The sequence below is a fragment of the Chrysemys picta genome, chromosome 8 (assembly GCF_011386835.1).
Source record: "Chrysemys picta bellii isolate R12L10 chromosome 8, ASM1138683v2, whole genome shotgun sequence".
Classification (NCBI taxonomy): domain Eukaryota; kingdom Metazoa; phylum Chordata; order Testudines; family Emydidae; genus Chrysemys; species Chrysemys picta.
In genome coordinates, this window is record NC_088798.1 from 95,253,402 (window position 1) to 95,272,869 (window position 19,468).

At 43.3% G+C, this 19,468-nt stretch overlaps 1 protein-coding gene across 1 annotated transcript in view; it reads right to left on the reverse strand.

Moving 5' to 3' along the window:
- The window catches only part of NDFIP1 (Nedd4 family interacting protein 1), a 32,051-nt gene extending 20,724 nt beyond the window's left edge, over positions 1 to 11,327 (reverse strand). Inside the window, exon 1 of the mRNA XM_005302846.5 lies at positions 10,898 to 11,327. Coding sequence (XP_005302903.1) covers positions 10,898 to 10,942 — 45 coding nt within the window. The 5' untranslated portion in view covers positions 10,943 to 11,327. The remainder of the gene's footprint in view (positions 1 to 10,897) is intronic.
- Positions 11,328 to 19,468: the final 8,141 nt, after the last annotated feature.

Below are 19,468 nucleotides of genomic sequence, written 5' to 3' on the forward strand. Positions count from 1 at the left end.
TATATAATCTAAAAAAAGCTTTTAGATAAAAAAGTAGTATCAGATTAATTTTCTGGGCATGCCCAGTTCATTAAATACTATTTTATTAGTCCAAATGCCAATAGGTAGGACAAGATGAAGTAATCTGGGGACAAGAATGATACATGTAGTTTGGTCATTAGGGAAAAATATTCTCAATTTGAAGAATAATTGTATTCTGAAAGGAGGCAGCTGAGTTATCACTGCAGAGATTGAAGAACAGGTTGGAGAAAACACAGCAGGTAATCTAAGGAACAATCCCGTAAAATGCAGAGATTCAGACCCGATGACTCTTCTGTCTTCCCCTTCTATGAAGTGTAGGCCCCATTTCAATTCCTGAAAGTTACACTTGAAAATGAAAGCCTAAAATACTACCCAAGAAAACTGCAGCTATGTAATCTGCTGAGAAATAAACTTGCATAAAAATTCATTACATTAACAGTGAATGAGGTAAGGGTCTGGCAAACTAGATGTTCTGTTATTACTCTCTGAGTAGCATCACCTGCTATCTTAACAGTGGAAGGAAGTGTCCCACTGCCTTTCTAATGTTTATAAGTAAAAAAAATGGGGGGGGGGGGGGAGGGATTAGAGACTTGAGAGATGTAATCCCAAAGGGAGAGAAAGTTAAAGTGCTGGCTAAATGACATAATATTACAAGATATAATAAAGAAGAAAATGCACATGTGATGGAAGAGGGCAGAACAAAAAATATTCTTGCAATTAAGAAGAGTTTAGAAGATTCCAAGGCCCACAACATTCTAAATAGTTATAAGAAAAAGATTTCCCTTCTAATGCACATGGTACGCAGACATGTCTTGCAGCCTTTTTAATGTTTCCAGGCATCTAAAATTCAACTAAGTGCTCATTAACAAAACAATAAGGGTTCATGTGGCAGGAAGAATGAATCATCAGGCCTCAAGTGGCCCAACACTGCCATGACAGCACTAGTCTTGCATTTTCCATGCAAGATGGTGCAGGCACCTGGCATACACAATTAAAAATGCTTTATTATCTGCTCTTGCAAGAGATTTTTCACCCTTCAGGCTACTAAAAAATTGCTCACAACAGTAGAATTCTGATGTAAGCACAACTTGAGTTAAGTCAGAAGCGAGCTTTTTCATTCTCTGATCTAGGCCAAGAGTTACTTTCCTTTTGATTCACTGAAGTATTTTACTTTAAGAACATTCTTTTTTGTTGGGTTTTAAAGAAAAAACGTTGGATTAAAACGTTAGTAGATATTTAGAGTGTTAGTTTAAAAAAATTCAGCTAAGTATTTCCCCCTCAATTACTTAGATATTGGAGCAGTAACGTGCTGTTGTTAGAGTATGTGAGAGATGCTGGAATATTCCATTCCCAATGAAGTCATGAAGTCACCGTAGGCTATGGTGAAGGCACTCACCCTCTGTGTCTCAGTTTCTTCTTGTGTAAGAGGTGTCTAACAATATTTACATATTTCACAGTGCTGGTGTGAACTTTAACCTTTGTAAAATGCTTGAGAATTTTGGCTGAATATTTTTCTACTGAAATGCAAAGTCTTCATTTAATAACTAAAATATTTTTATTTTAGCAATCTTTCAAAACATACTGTTACATGGGCTTCAGATATAGTATCATTTCTGAAATATCTTTTGGTTAAACTCCATGTTTAAGTTATCCACAGATCTCACACACCAATTCCAAACAAGTGTTTAAAAATCCATACCCTGGGTACTGAATAGCACATTTAGATGTGTTTTTATAGATAATCAGGAGTAAAATCTGCAGTTGACATACTACTCAACAGCACTGCAAGATTACTTTTGAACAAATTACAAAAGCTATCAGATTTCCTAGCAAGTTCTAACTCTTAAAAAGCCATAGTCAGAAAACAAGAGGCTTTAGAAGAATATCAGCATGTGATACTCGGGCATTCAAAACTGAATCTAACTTAAATTAAATTAGAAGATTATTGCAAATGGAATGGAAAGAGACAAAATGAAATCCATTCTCCATGCTTTTCTGAACTATTACAAGGGCAATCCTACAGAACGGAACAGGTGCTGAAGCGTCTGAGTAGAAACCTGCCTTTTAGATGTCCACAGTCACAAAGCAAATTGAAATCAAACAGAATAGCCTCCAAGAAAGCCTTTGAATTTTTTCTTGTAAAAATCACTCTACAAAACCGTGATTTATTACCCGCAGAAATAAATGAATGCAGATGGGTCTCTGATATTACTGCCATGACAATATGGCAGTGTGCAACAAAACAAGCTCTAAATAGAACTCCATGCCCAAGTGTTCCTGAAAAAAAATCAAACTAATGGTCTCAAGATTGAAAGTCAAAGTTTTGGCCTGACCAATCTAGCACTCAAAATCATCCCTATAAGATTTGGGGGTGGGAGAGAAAAAATAAGGAAACAGTTTCTAGCTTCCAAGAGGCGTTTCTAAACAAAAGAGAAGTTCTAAAATATGCCTTGATTGTGTCCATTTTAACAAGTTCACAATCAAATTAATTCATTCACCATTTTTGAATGAGTGAATTTTAAATTACATTTGATTTTAATTTGACATCTTGTAGATATAAGCCAAGATCTGTTTCAGTACTGCTAAACATTAATTAGACCTCAGTGTCTGGAAAGAACAGATGAGCGCTGCAGTCTTAGGCCACAATCCTACAAACACTTATGCACATGCTTAACTTTACTACTGTGACAGGGACTGACTACTCATGGTAGTGAAGTTAAGTGTGCGCATAAGTGTTTGTAGGATTGAGGCCTTAGCAAAAAGATGACAATGAAGTTTAATTATTTTTTCGAGCTCAAACATTCTTGTTTTTAAAAAGTTCCTTAATATAAAGTTTCCAACTTAAAAAAAAATCCAATATCATTTAAAACATGCAACAAAGATAACTACTTTACCATTTGTCCAATACTTTAGTTGTTATCAGTGGTCTTCTATGATTCAGTATGTTCCATTAAAATTTAATCACTCAGTTTTTGGAGGGTTAAATCACTAAGAAACCTTTTAATAAAAAGGATTCACAGACTGGAAAAATTACCATTGCCACTAGTTCACAACTGTATATTCTCATTCAAAGGAAACTCTGATAAGTACTCAGTAACACCCGTGTTACTGGGCAGAATCTACACTGAACATGTATTTCATGCTCACAACTTCTGGTGTGCTCAAGCAGAATTGCTGAACAGTCCCATAGTGATAACATACAAGAAGCTCTAACTGCAGATAACTTTCATCTGATCTCACATCTCATGCTGTTTCTATGGCAGTGTAACGAGTTCTAGGAGACTTCTAAAAGGAAAACACTGCAGTCACAGACTGCATAAGAATCAATGCCAAAGTTACAGCCTTTCACCACAGTGAAAATCACAGAAGCTGTGAAAGCCAAGTATAAACAAAACACACTTTCAATGTATATATTCCTAATAAATTAGAGACTAGTACAGAGAGCCAATAGCCTCCCTATATAAAGGTTACAAGTAATTTTCATTATAAAGCCCTATTTTTGTCCCCCTATAACTTTGACTTGAAATAGGATATGACCTAAAACTGCCATATTTACTTTAAAGGCAAAGGAAACTATTTTTGCAATCTATGAAGGAGAAAAAAGAAACATTTCTAAATTTGAGTTAGTTATTTAACATTTGAAATGTTGACTTGTGTGTGATGTTGCTTTGGGTCCTTCCAGCTCAAAATCTCCAAACTTTCTATTATTGCTAAAACTCCCTGAAAATTCATGCAAAGAGAAAAAGTTGTAATTAAGCAAAGTGATTAACTCTTTTTTATTGTGGATAATTTTGTGTCCATTGATTTTAATGAGAGTTGTGGGCCCAAAGCTACTCACATTAATGTAACTGGAAGTTTTTTACCATCACTTAAATGAGAACAGGATCAAGCACCACAGCCCTGATCCTGCAACTTGGTACACGAAGGTGAACCTCTGTACAGCTCCACCCACACGGATACCATAGGCCTTGGCTACACTGGCGCTGTATGGCGCTGCAACTTGCTGCGTCAGGGGTGTGAAAACACACACACACCCCCGAGCGCAGCGCTGTAAAGCGCCAGTGTAATCAGCACCTGCAGTGCTGCACGCTCACTCGCAGCGCTGCAAGCTACTCCCCTTGGAGAGGTGGAGTACATACAGCGCTGCGAGAGCTCTCTCGCAGCACTGCCGCGTGAATTCCCAAGTGTAGCCAAGGCCTTAAAATCATCTGTGGCCTTGTCTCAAAGGACAAAATGGGTGTTTTCTTCAACACTGTTAGCTCAACTGAGTTAATTTAATGCAACTGAAAAGCCATCTTAACACTCATTAAGTCACAGGTGAAGGGTCTGTCTACACATGGAGCTGTTCTGAACTCCGTAAGTGGACACACTTATTCCAGAATAAGAGTGCCTTGTTCCTGTTTTGCTTTATTCCAGAATGAGTGCCTTGTTCATAGGTTAAGCAAAACAGGAACAAGGCACTCTTATTCTGGAATAAAGTGTGTCCATACATGGAGCTGTTCAGGAATAGCTACTGCACTTGAAATTCACACCCTACCTTAATCCGAAACAACTTTCAAATGTAGAAAAGTCCTCTTACCTTAGGGTATGTTTACACAGAAAAAGCTGTGCACAGATCAGCCACCTGAGCAAGCTTGAATCCAGCAAGCACAGGTAACAATAACTATGAAGACAGTGCAGCGCAAGCTTCAGAATGGGCTAGCGAGCCAAGTACGTACCTAGGGACCATGCTGGGCTTCTACTCCCCATGCTGAAGCCAATATTGTTACTCATGCTAGCTGGATCATTCAAGGCGTCACGCTGCACGGTAAAGCACATGACGCCTCTTCACTCCCCTTTAGCTAACTCAACTGAGGTAACAAGACTGAGGAAGAAACAAAAAGCACCAATATCCCTTGGAAATTTCATGCCATCAAAACTTCACCTAAATGACAATAGTACATTTACCAATCACATCCACTACTAACTGCAAGAGTTAAATAACAAGGAAATGAATAGTTGTGGACATCATAAATCTAACTGTGCCCACACAATGAAGCATAAAATAAACATGTCCTTTGCATTTGTTTTCATGCTTTAGAGATTAAAACCTCACTTCAACTGGAAAACTGAATATAACCTTAACTACAGAGTTGCTACTGATGTCTCCATAACCTTTATATTTAGTTACAACTTCTAAAGATTGCTGGATCTTCCCAGACTCTTACATACACCTACACTGCAATAAAAGACCTGCGGCATGACCCTGGCTGGCTCAGGGCAGCTGACTATGGTTCACAGGGCTCAGGCTGCAGAGCTAAAAATTGCAGCACAGTCATTCAGGCTTGGGCTGGAGTCCAGGCTCTGAAGCCATAGGGGAGGTGGGCCTCAGAGCCCAGCCTCCAGCTTGAGCATCTACACTGCAATTTTTAGCCCTGCAGCCCAAACCTAAGTCAGGGCTCTGAGATTTGGTGCCACGGGGTTTTTGCAGCGTAGACATAACCTCATCCTGATCCTGAGCCACTCCAGAGGCTGAAGAGGCCCTCAGCATAACTTAGACAGCTCTAGAAGCCAAATTATGGCAGCTTCATGGGGCTCCCCTATGGGACACAGTGCTGCCCAAAATTTCCACAGCACTGTGTGCTATGGCCCCATTCCCAACACATCCCTCCCACTTCAGCCTTCCTCTGGCATACCTCCCTACGCCACATCTTATGAGGGGGTCCCTGAAAGACAGCCTGAAACTGTTACCCTGGCCAGCTCCTGTAAGCTACTCCAGCCCCTTTTCTCTAACGTAGAGGAGATGGAGTGAGGTTGAGGATCTCACCACAAATGACTTAAATCTATCAAAGAAATACAGCAGACTCTGAGCCTAGTGAAAAAACAATAACCATAGAAAGCAGAATATACATTATTAGATTAATTGTTGCATCACTTTGAGAGCACAAGCATATGCTATTTTTGATCAGTATCATCTCGTATTTGAGCCAATCACAATGGTTAAAAATGCCGAAAGATTATCTTTAAAAAAAATCAAAATCAAACACCATTTTTATGTTTCTCTTATTGGTGAAGTGACTTAGCCTCCGATCGTGCACCGAGACAAGGCTCATGGCGGATATGGGGCCTGCACACAGTTCTCAGTGGAGGACTGGTACTGGGAAAGAAGACTTTTTTTTTCTGACACTGAATTTTACCATTCATTCCTGTTGTCTTTAGGATATCTAGACAAACTCATTTTTTCTGAAACAATAACTTCCAGTTTTTGGAAGACACACACTCATAAAAACATTTTACACATGCTAGTCGTCCCATGAACTCAATGGGAATGTTTATGCGCATAAAGTTCAGCACATGCATAAGTGTTCGCAGGAGTGGGGCTTAAATTACCATACTGTCATAATACATCTAAAACCCTTATATTTAGCTTGCCATGGACCAGCCAGTAACTCACCACTGCTATTATACAATCTGAAACCCACTGACAAATTAAAAGTAAGAAAAACGTTAAAATCAGGATTTCCACCCTCCTCTACCCTTTCATAATCCTGTAACATAAAAATTAAGTGTGTGATTTCAATGTATGAGCCTGTTCTATGGGTTGCTTTCTGGGAGCACAGTTTGTCAGTTTACCAGTTCCTGAAATTAAATATATCCGCTGTGGTTATTAACTCAGGGCTATATTTCATGTCATAGTCACAAGTGACTGATCCTTATTCACTTATTCATTACAATACATAGCAACATGGGATAAAATTGATTTAAATTTGACATCTTCAGTGTTAGAAAATGATTCTCCTCATCCTTTCTACAGCTAAATGTCAGCTATGCATCTTTATTTTCATAGCATACACTTTTGGAGCAAGACAGACCACAGCATACCAATCAATCCAATAACATATTTTTTAAGAGAAGAAAAGAAGAATTGAGAAACTAAGATTTTTTTCCCCTTTCCTGCATGTCCCTTAGGGTCCCGCACTCCAATTACATTTACTCTCAAAGATTCTGTATTATGACAGCCTTTTCATGGTACCTTCCATTTTCTGATGCTCCTTTTGGAGCAGGGACGATCTTTTTAATCTGTAAAGTACCAGGAAAATTACAGTGCTATAATAACAACAACCACCCTGTTATGTGCATGGTTAAGAGATTAATAGGACCTGGCAAAATGACAGCTTTGATTTCCTTACAGAGAACTGTGTAATGTCATTCTTATCAGTCAGAGAGGAATTAAAGAGTAACACAATATTCTCCTTCTAGGGAGCAACATGCTTCCTCCACATATACCCCCTCTGGGCTCAGGACCATAAGACCAGAACTTGAATCCTTCTGTAACATAGGCTATGACTTCACTAGAAACACTGCACCAGCATAGAGGCAGCACTACATACTGTGCCACTACAGCACTTCCGTGTAGACACCCACTACAGCGATGTCAGGGGTTCTCCAATTGCTGTAGTTAAGCCACTTCCCTAAGAGACAATCGCTAAATTGAAGGAAGAATTCTTCTGTCGACCTAGAGCTATCTAAACCAGGGGCTAGGTTGGCTTAACTATGTCACTCAGGGGTGTGGATTTTTCACACCTCTGAGCGACGTAGCTAGGTCGTCCTAACTTTTTAGTGTAGAACTGGCCAGACTCTGGCTATGTCTACACTACGGGTGCTACAACGGCACAGCTTTGATTCTGTAGCTGTGCTGCAGCATCTCCAGAGTGTAGACACTTCCTACAGTGACAGAAGGGGTTTTTCAATTGCTGTGTGTAATCCACCTCCCTGATTCTTCCATCAACCTAGACGTGTCTACACTATGGTGCTTCTTCACATCCCTGAGCCTCGTACCTATGTTGATCTGAATTTTAAGTGTAGACCAGGCTTCTGACTCTCAGAGGCGTCGTACAGATTAATGTTTAAATACTTTGAGATCCTGAGATAGAAGGTACTACAGAAGCGCGAATATTAGCGTAAGAAGTTTGGCGTAGGAGGAGTAAAGCTTTTTTAAATATCTGAGACCAAAAAAATATGACTGAAAACTTTCTTAATGGTGAAAACACGTAAAATCTATATATGTCTCAGATATATTTAAAAAAGCTTTACTCCTCCCACCCCAAACTTCTTACGCTAATATATATATTAAAAGACTAAATAGAGCTTTATCTAGCTTTTAGACATACGTAAAAAACCCTAACCTCTGAGTTGAGAATAATCATGAAAAATTTAATCCTAATGGGAAATCATTTTGAAAGGTTAAAGCACTCTGAAAAGAGAAAGTGCCGTTATGGTTTACTATCTACAACTTATTATAGTGTCACTACTATGACACTGTAATAAGTAGTAGATAGTAAATATTTCATACAAATTCATTCTTCCCTTAAAAATCTAATATGTTTTTCACTGCCCATATTGTTAGTTTACTTTCTGCACTTCACTCAGCTAGAACAATTAAGACCAGTCAGTTTACCTTTCTAGTTCTGATGCACTAGCACAATGCTGAAATATTTGAATTACAATTGCAGGAGAATGTTTAAATTTAAAATAAAGCATTATTTTAATTAGAAATATTCTAATGACATCGAAACTATTAATTTAATTTGGGGTTGGTAATTTTCAATACCTGCCCACATGGGAAACCTATATTTTGGAGACTATCTCACATAGGCCCTTTAAACAACAAAACAAAATTTAAAAAATTATCAAAAGGAAACCTTCCAGCAAGCTCAGGCAGGACCCCTGAGACTGCACTGCATACAAGAACAGGAAGAGAAGATAAATACTGTGTGAAACCAAAACTGAAACTAGGAACGAAAACTATATACAGAATCAAAAGATTTTTGTAATGCTTTTATACTGATCATAATTATTCTCCTTTGTTTTAATTAACTCTACATGTTGGAATGTGTGGGTACAAGGGTCCACTCGTACTGCCAGTTGCAGGACTGAGGCCTTTGTCTGTCTAGTTTAGAGTTATGTTTCTCAAATATTTGGCTAGACACATGTTCCAAGCAATATACATTTCCTTCCCACAGAAAGTCTGAATCACATGGAGCAAGGGGATGGAATTCAGCTCCCCAATATGTGGGCAGACTGTGGGGCTCCACTTCATCATCTTTATTGTTAATAATAATTATTTGTGTATCACAAACAATATGCTCAGATAAGGACAGTTTCTGCCCAAACACGTTTTTAATCTAAGCGAGTCACATAGAGAAGACCAGATGTAAAAGGAAATCTAGAAGAGGGGAAAACAGTAATTTAAAAAACATTATCTCTGCTTACGGACACTGCAGAAGAAAGTAGCTTTTAGGAAATATCGGCATAAGATAGCGGCCCTGACAACTGGGATTGGGAGATCATTAAATGCAGTAACTTGCAACATGGAACTACACACAGACAACTAAGAAAGAAAAAGAGCTGAACATCAAGACCAGGCCGGCTCCAGGGTTTTGGCCGCCCCAACCAGCCAAAAACAAAACAAAACAAAACAAAACAAAAAAACAACACACACACACACACACACACACACACAAAAAGCCGCGCTCTGCGGTGGCAATTCGGCGGGAGGTCCTTCGCTCCGAGCAGGAGTGAGGGACTGTCCACCGAATTGCCGCCGAATAGCTGGACGTGCCGCCCCCGCTCCGGAGTGGCCGCCCCAAGCACCTGCTTGCCAGGCTGGTGCCTGGAGCTGGCCCTGATCAAGACTAGCAATATCAAGTGCAGATATTTAAGTTCAGATCCATCCTCATTGTTGCGCCCTTCCCCCAACCCCAACAGTCTGCAGCCAATGGCCAATTTTATGCCAGTCTACTGAGAACTTCCATTCAATCCATCACAGGATAGGCACCAACCACTATGTGGCTGCTCGACTCATGCCCATCTTCCCATGCAGACCGCAAGTGGCATGCAAAACCTTATTCTGACCCTCTGTGCTTGGATGAGTTTAATGTCACATACATTAAATTATCTCACCTAAATTCCCACAATTAGGGATTTTAGTTTCGAACTCTTCTATCCAAAGATCTATTATGGAGAAGGTGCTTTAACCTGTCAGTGACCGTGAAAAGTCCAAAACACCCAAATAAATGTTACATCCTTGGTTTAGTTTACTCCTGACTGAAGATCACTTAACTATTCATCAGCACCAAGTAAATTCATCCCATTAAATCATCCTGATGCTAACCCAGGATTCGGCTATACTAAGACACATCGGACCCCCCCAAATTCCACTGGTACACTCCACCGAGCAATACTGTATGTGCATTCAATGCCACCCGGCGCAGGGAAGCCCCATCTGTGTATGTTGTGATCACACTGATGAGCACGGCCTAGATGATTTTGTGCAGATTTTCACGCCCGCTTGGCCAGGCTGCATTACGGCCAGGACCTCTGTTCCCGGAGGCTGATGTCTAGTTCTTCCCCCGACCTGTAATGTTTAGGTGTGTCACGGGCTCTTAGCCAAGGAACGGGCATTGACTTTTGGAATGGGGGGTTACAGTCCACACAGTAGTTTGCCTTGGATGTCTCACACTCCCGGCCCCCCCCCCCCCACACCAGCGGCCAAGGCTGCAAGGGTTGTTTCAGTCGGACGGGAGGAGCGGCCCGGGGAGCAGTGGGGGGCTCGCGCAGCCCCACGCCCATGCAGGGGCGGCAGGGTCCCGCTGCCCCTAGGCCCAGGGCTCGGGGTGCCCGGCAGAGCCCGGGGGCTGTGGGGTCATCCTCCCCCCCGGGAGGAGGGGCTCTGCTCCCCGCCCCACACCGGGTCCCACGTCCCGACCGCGACCGCTCCCTATCTCGGCCGGGGCGGGGGAATCGGCTCTCCCCGGAGCCCCATAATCCCAGCCGTGCGGCCTAGAAAGCCGCGGCGCTCGCGTACCCGCCCTGCCGGGCCCCGCTCGCGCCTCACCTGCTGGTATCGGCCGCTGCTGGGCTCGGCGGCCGCCGCCGCCATGGCGCTGGAGAGGGAGTGTCAGGCGGAGAGAAGAGACCGGGCGGAGGCCCCGCGGGGCGGGCTGGGGTCGGAGGGCCCAGAGGCGAGTCGGGGCGGCTCTGGAAGTGGCGCGGCTCCGCGCAGACACCCCTGCCTGCCTCCCACACTCAATGGGCGCTGCCTGCCCCTGCTGCTGCTGCTGCTGCTGGAGGCGGAGGTTGGCAAGTGCAGCGCTGCCGGGTCACTGGCTGCTGCCTGCTCAGCTCCAACCACTTCCCTTCCCCCCGCTGCTGCCGCCCTCCCTCAGCTGTCACATGCCTGCCTCTCCTTCGCTGTCGCACTCCTTCCCTCCCTCCTCCCTCGCTGGCACATCCCTGCCGCCTCCCCCGGCTCACTCCTGAGCCCCGGGGCATCCCTCACACCAGCCCCCAGCCACTATTCAGCTCGATACGGATTGGGTTTAATAGGTACACATGGTAACCATAGGGCATTCCCAGTTTCCCACCTTCTGCAGGAACCAAGCACTTTCCTAAGGGCCGGTAGTATGGACCCTGCCCTCCTCTTCTGAAATTGGTGCCTTGCACTGTCTGACACACCCTAGGACACATAGTACATGGTAGTCCTGCTTAAGGGACTCGCTCTGGGTACCCTTGGTGCACAAATTCCCTCAAAAGGTGCTGGGCTGCAGACTTGGTCATGTTCCCCTTACATCTTTCTCCACATTGGTTACAAATATGGTAGCATGTCCTCTAGGGATGGTGTACCATGCACACTCCCTATCCCTGCTCTCTGGAGTTCTTGGTAGGCAATGTGCCTATTCAATTGAAAATGAGGCATCTGGGTGTCATGTTGGCCCAAGGATATGTCTATGTAAGAGCCAGCTCTTCTAGATGTTCCTCTGAGTTGCCTTGCAAGGGAGAAGAATCTGTGTGTTGCAGGAATTCTGAGGAAAAGCTGGGAATAGAACATGGATCGTCTCACTTCCAGGCATGTGACTCACACACAAACCTTCCATGTTAGCAGCATGTATGATTTATATTATAAGAGAAAAAGATTTACAACTCAATAATAAAATACCCCCTCTGCCCTTGTATTGTATGATTGTATTCATTACTGATCATTAAGAAATATCTTTTTTTAAAATCAAGAGGTAACAGGTGCAGTTAGAGCTATAAAGGCTCGTTGGGATTTGCCCCTCAATGAACCGATGTGCAAGGGGTGGGGGAGCGCAAGGTGGAAGTTTCACCTAGGGAGCAAAATATCCTTGCGCCGGCCCTGACTATATCCACTGGATGACCCTTGTTCACATGTTTGTTGACCACCCCACCTCAAAGAATTCTAATAGATTTGGGAGGCATGATTCCCTTTACAAAAACCATGTTGACTCTTCCCAATAAATCGTGTTCATCTATGTGTCTGATAATTCTGTTCTTTACTATAGTTTCAACCAATTTACCTGGTACTGAAGTTAGGTTTATCGGCCTGTAATTTCCGGGATCGCCTCTGGAGCCTTTTTTAAAAATTTGTGTCACATTAGCTATAACTCCAGTTATCTGGTACAGAAGCTGATTTAAATGATAGGTTACAGACCACAGTTAATAGTTCTGCAATTTCATATTTGAGTTCCTTCAGAACTCTTGGGTGAATACCATCTGGTCCTGGTGACTTATTAAAGTTTAATTTATCAATTTGTTCCAAAATCTCCTCTAACTCTAATGACACCTCAATCTGGGACAGTTCCTCAGATTTGTCACCTAAAAAGAATGACTCAGGTGTGGGAATCTCCCTCACATCCTCTGCAGTGAAGACTGATACAAATAATTCATTTAGTTTCTCCGCAATGGTCTTATCTTCCTCGAGTGCCCCTTTAGCACTTCAATCATCCACTGGCCCCACTGATTATTTAACAGGCTTCCTGCTTCTGATGTACTTAAATTTTTTTTTTGCTGTTAGATTTAAGTTGCTCTTCAAATTCTTTTTTGGCCTGCCTAATTATACTTTTACACTTGACTTGCCAGAGTTCATGCTCCTGTCTATTTTCCTCAATAGGATTTAACTTCCAATTTTTAAAAGATGCCTTTTTACCTCTATCCACTTCTTTTACTTTGTTATTAAGCCGTGATGGCACTTTTGGGGGTCCTTTTACTATGTTTTTTTAATTTGGGATATACATTTAATTTGAACCTCTATCATGGTGTTTTTTAAAACTTTCCATGCCGTTTGCAGGCATTTCACTTTTGGGACTGTATCTTTTAATTTGTTTAACTAGCTTCCTCACTTTTGTGTAGTTCTCCTTTCTGAAATTAAATGCTACTGTGGTGGGCTTCTTTGGTGTTATCCCCCACACAGGGATATTACATTTAATTAGAATATGGTCGCTATTACCAAGCAGTTCAGCTATATTCACCTCTTGGACCAGATCCTGTACTCCACTTAGGACTAAATCAAGAATTGCCTCTCCTCTTGTGGGTTCCAGGACAAGCTGCTCCAAGAAACAGTCATTTATGGTATCAAGAAATATTATCTCTGCATCCCGTCCTGAGGTGACATTTACCCTTTTAATATGGGGATAGTTGAAATCCCCCATTATTATTAAGTTTTTTATTTTTATAGCCTCTCTAATCTCCTTGAGCATTTCACAGTCATCATCACCATCCTGGTCAGGTGGTCAGAAGTATATCCCTACTGCCATATTCTTATTATTCAAGCATGGAATTTCTATCCATAGGGATCCCATGGTACAGTTTGGTTCATTTAAGATTTTTACTACATTTGACTCTATGCTTTCTTTCACGTATAGTGCCACTCCCCCACCAGCATGACCTATTCTGTCATTCCTATATATCTTGTATCCTGGTATTAGCATGTCCCATTGATTATCATCATTCCACCAAGTTTCTATAATACCTGTTATATCAATATCCTCATTTAATACCAGGCACTCAAGTTCACCCATCTTAGTACAGTATTTAGACTTCTAGCATTTGTATTAAGAACCTATAAAATTTGTCACTTTTTAGCTGTCTGCCTTCATGTGATGTAATTGAACGGGACACCTTTTAATTTGACTGTTTCTCATCAGATTCTACCTGTACTTTATCATCTTCCATCCTCTCTTCCTTAATAGGATACAAAGAATCCCCATTAATAGATCCTCATCTGAGGGATGTCTCTGTCCAAACCACATGCTCTTCCACACCTGTTGGCTTTCCCCTAGCCCTTAATTTAAAAAATCCTCTATGACCTTTTTAATTTTACATTCCAGCAATCTGGTTCCATTTTGGTTCAGGTGGAACCCATCCTTTCTGTATAGGCTCTTCCTTTCCCAAAGGTTCCCCAGTTCCTAATAAATCTAAACCCCTCATCCCTACACCATTGTCTCATCCACGCATTGAGACCCTGCAATTCTGCCTGTCTAACTGCTCCTGCGTGTAAAATTGGAAGCACTTCAGAGAATGCTACCATGGAGGTTCTGGACTTCAGTCTCTTACCTACCAGCCTAAATTTGGCCTCCAGGATCTCTCTCCTATCTTTCCCTATGTCATTGGTACCTACATGTACCACAACCACCGGCTCCTCCCAGGACTACACATAAGCATGTCTAGGTGTCTTGAGAGATCTGCAACCTTTGCATCCAGTGGGCAATTCACCATGCATTTCCCCCAGCTATCTATATTTCTAATGATCAAATCCCCCACTCCTATTATCTGTCTCTTCCGAATAACCGGAGTTCCCTCCCCCAGAGAGGTATCCTCAGTGCTAGCAGATACCATGACATCATCTGGAGAGAGTGTCCCAACTATGGGATCATTTCCTTCTGCTCCACTTTGATGTTCTCCTTCCCTGAGACTTTCATCCTCCTCAACAGCACTAGGCTGTTCTATTCTGCATGTAGTTGCAATTTTCATTGGTTGTAAGTTGTAATGATAAAAAGTGCTCTGTCATTTCTGGAGTGCCCAGTTTGCTGTAAAGAGGAATACTCCCACAGCACACATCTCATACCCTCCTCCTACCCAGACTGGATTATTCACAGCTATGCGTTGTTAACCCAGGCACGTAGCTAAGGCTCTACAAGTCATGGACTATTGTGGGGGAGGGGAAATAAGTATACCAGTGGTGCCAAGATGGCATGGAGGGCGGTATTATGAGCACACTCCTACTCCCATTGAAGTCAGTTGTAGAACTAACTCTCAATGACTTCAAAAGGAGCAGGATTGGCCCTGTGCTTTTACAAGGCCTAATGGTTGTAATGATTCTCCAGGGTGCTGTGGGAGTATGCTAAGCAGCAGCTTTTGGTATCCCTTAGTAAAGGTGTAGGTTATGCTCCCTCCAGTGCAGTTTATTGGCATTTGTTGAGCACAATCATTACCACCCCCTGCTCCACCGAGACAATCCCCCTTCCAGGGCCGGTCCTACCATTTGGGCAAACTAGGCAGTTGCCTAGGGTGCCAAGATTTGGGGGCGCCAAAAAATGGTGCCCCCCAATTTTTTTTACAGCATTCCTACGCCCCCTCCCCAAGCGCGCGGTCGCCGCTCCACTTCTCCCGCCTCCCAGGCTTGCAGCGCCAATCAGCTGTTTGGTGCCGCAAGCCTGGGAGGGGAGGAGAATTAGAGCAGGGGCGGCGTGCTCGGGGAGGAGGTGGAGCAGAGGTGAGCTGGGGTGGGGAGCTGCCGGGGGGGGGAGCTGCTGCAGGGGGGGGCGCCTCAGGACGGGGGGGGAGCTTTTGGGGGGGGCACCTCAGGGCAGGGGGAGCGGGGAGCTGCCGCAGGGCTGGGGGGGTGGGCGCAAGATGGAAGTTTCGCCTAGACAAGAGTCGGTGCGCCATACCGGGGCGGCCCAGCTTCCCCAGGTGGCAATTTAAAGGGCCTTGGACTCCCAGCAGTGGAGCCCTTTAAATTGCTGTCAGAGCCCCGCTGCTGGAGCCCTGGGGTAGCAGCGGCAGCCGGGGGCTCCGGCAGCGGTTTAAAGGGCCTGGGGCGTTAGCGGCGGCCGAGCCCTGAGCCCTTTAAACTGCTGCCGGAGCCCCCGGCTGCCGCTGCTACCCCTGCAGAGGAGGGGAGGGCACTTACCGGTACAGGGCGGGCCAGGACTGGCTCTGACCCCCCTATCCTTGCCCCTTGCGCCCAAGGCCCCACCCTTTCCGGGGGCCAGAGCCAGCCCCAACCCAGCCCCGTACCGGTAAGTCCCTGTTTCTACTTTCACCCCGTAAGGCACTCAGTTTGGTACCGCTATAACTTTTTCAGTTAGAGTTGTGATTTTTTTTACTAATATAGGCCATGTTGACACTATCAAGTTTGGTCAGGTATGAAAACACCATACACCTTAACTGACATAGCTTTGCTGGCAAAACCCCCTGTAGACACAGCTATGCTGTCAGAGTGCTTCTGTTGGCACAGATAACATTGTCCAGGGAGGTGGTGATAGCATGCCAACAGAAAAACTCCTTCTATTGACATTTGCTGTGTCTACACTAGGAGGTTCTGCCAATATAGCTATACTGGCAAAGCATTTGTAGTGTAGACAAGGCCACAGTTACAGCACTACAACTCTAGTCTGGATGCAATTATGTTACTATAAAGGTGCCTTATACCAGAATAGTTTATTTCCCTTCCCATATGGGACTAACTATAGTGGTATAAAGCAACTATATCAGTACAGTTAAAGCATCACAACTTTTGTGTGTAGACAAGCCCTCAGAAAATGCAGCAAAGATCTTGGTATAAATGCTTAGCTGCATTGGATCAGACTAGATAAAGTGAGTTTAAATCATCAGGAAGGTTAATTGTGTGATAAGGCACTGTACTGAGACAATGGGGATCTGGGTTGTATACCTGAGTTTGCCACAGACTCCCTGGGTGACCTGAGGCAAGTCACCTAATTTCTCTGTGCCTCGGCTCCCCATTATTGAGGATAAATTCATTGTGAGGCACTGAGATACTATGGTGATGGGGGCTGTATAAGCATACAGTGACAGTACTGGCAAGCTCTGGGCCTCCTAATGCAGCTGGGGTTTGATGGTGACTTGTGTCACTAAGCCCCTACTTATGACAAACTCATGATCCAAGACTGGCATCCAGGTTCTGCTGGCAGGAGCCAGACAATGAACCAGGCTCCCAGGGTGCGTAGTTTCACGTTTTTCCTTCTTATTCATCTGTTTTATTCTTTTTTTTTTTTTACACCGGGGTGAGAGGAGAAGTGGAACATGCCCAAGCAGTGAGGGATGTCAGATGGTAAAGCTGAAAGAAGCCATGTCAACTGAGGGATCTAAAAGAGGGTCCCTGGTAGTGGTGGTGTTTTACAGACATTAAAACAGGAATTTTCATCCCCCCCTCCCCCCCCCCCGCAAAATTAAAAGCTTCTCAAGCAGCTCCCGAAGGGGAAAATCCTGGTCTCTAAACTCTGCTGGGTTCTGCTGAAGGCAACACAGAGAGTAAGAAAAATATTCTGCTTAGTAGTCACCTATTTAAAATGTACCTGCTCTGAGGAGCAGAATTGTTTGCTCCCCACAAACTGCTAGATGTGAGGAAAGGAAAATGAGCCTATAGAGGTACCATAGGAGGAGCTGTTTAACATTTAAATCACTGACAAGAGTCGACTATAAATAGGAAAACATTGAAATGTGTAAATAATCATACCTGCACATGGACTGCATGTTATATTCACACAGCTGCTCATTACACAGACCTGCATAATATGCAGACACACATAGTACATAGAGCATGGCCGCTCTCATAACTGATGCATACACCTGAGTATCTCTTGGATTTTTTCCCTCCTGCTTTGGGGTTTTATTTCTGCTTTGCTTTTGTCAGAAGCTGCCCATGGCCACTGTGCCTTTGTGCAGTGTGATGAGCAAAGTATCTTTTGAACAGAATGTAAAACAAGGTGCTGACCATTTGTGACCATTAAAATTTCATGGCATTTTTATGAGATGTGGGGAGTTAATCCAAGTGTCCTGGGCAAAGTCTAGTTCATGTACTATGAATTAGGTTCATTCAGCCTATTCTTGATGATTGGTTGGATATTGTGGGATCAATCCTCAGATGCAGCAGTGTTCCACTTAGTGCATCTGAGGGGCCAAAGGGCCATTGAAGAATATGCTGCAGTCAGTGACAGGTCTGGGCAAGTGCCATGTAGAAGCCTTTGAACCTGATACTGTTCTAATCACAGCAGATTGGGTGACCTAGCTGCTTCCACCCAAAGTGCCATTGCTGGGAGAGGCTAGTGCTGTCGCTCTCATAATAAATTCTTATGCAGTCTGTGTCTTCAGTATTTGCTTTTTAGAAAACTCAGAGACCTGACCACGTTACCATAGTAACAGCATGAGATGTGAGCTCTGATGAGGGTTATCTGCAGTCTAGAGGTTCTTGTGTATTGTCGCAGGGGGACTATTCAGCATTCTGTCTTTGCACACCAGAAGTTGCACATGTGTTTCAATAATTGAAATGTTTATTTAATACCGATTTCAACAAGTGACACTGGTATTGATAGGGAGATTTACCAGATTTTCCTTCAGATGACAATATGAGAAAAGAAGAACCAGGGATCAAGGCTCTTTTTTTCCGACCCTATGGACCAGAACTGGTCAGAACTTAAAACTATCACTGGTCCCTCTGATTAGCAATGTTTGCTGGCATTGATCTAGAACTGAACATTTCAAGTCACAGCTCTGAGATCAGTGTTTCATTCCCCAGGGATTGACAGAAGTCATAATTCATAGCCTATGAATTATCTTGAGATCAACAGGTATATTTAAATGATTTAACTCACAAGGCAAAAGATAAGAAGCACCATCACACAGGGCCATTGATACAGGTGGATTTATTGGCCACTATATTTCCATCTCATTGTGTGGGGGGAAGCATGTCGGGGAAGCCCAGACTATCACTGCAGCTGCTAATGATGTACTCACTTTGTGGACGTTCACAGCTCTTCAGGCTTTGCCTCCTTTAGCCAACACTACACTCTTTTAAATTATTAAAATAAGAAAACCACACCGGCAGGATCACAAGAGAAACTGCCTGTGAAATTATTCTTAAAAATAAAAAGCTCTCTAAATAGGAAATAATGAAATAATCTGAGAGAAAAGCTAGATTTATAAGTGCCTGTGACAAGGTATAAAGGTGCTCCTTAAGTCCCAGCATGTAAGGGGTTACAAGGAGAGCCCAGGTTCTCTATCACATGGGGAAGCTAGGGTAGGGCTTTAAAGTACAGATGAAGCTATTACAGGGGTCATTAAGTAGTATCTTTTCCCCTTATGATCCCACTTGCTGAAAGCTAGAAAGGCCTCTCTCTGGTGCTTGTTACCCTGAGTTGTTCTGCTCTTGTTTTTTTTTAACTTTTGTGTGTGAAAGCCAGCCTTGAAGAAGGGGACTTGAGCTGTGCTATAATTTGGGATGTTATTTTACCTTCCCTGACTGGTGTCTTGAAGTGCCTCCTTCAACCAAACATAAAGCAAACTGCCTCTGGGCCCTGTAGTCCTGTGTTCCATTTCTCTGTGTCTCAGTTTCTCCATCTCTGAAAGAGAGAAGATGGACTGGATAGCA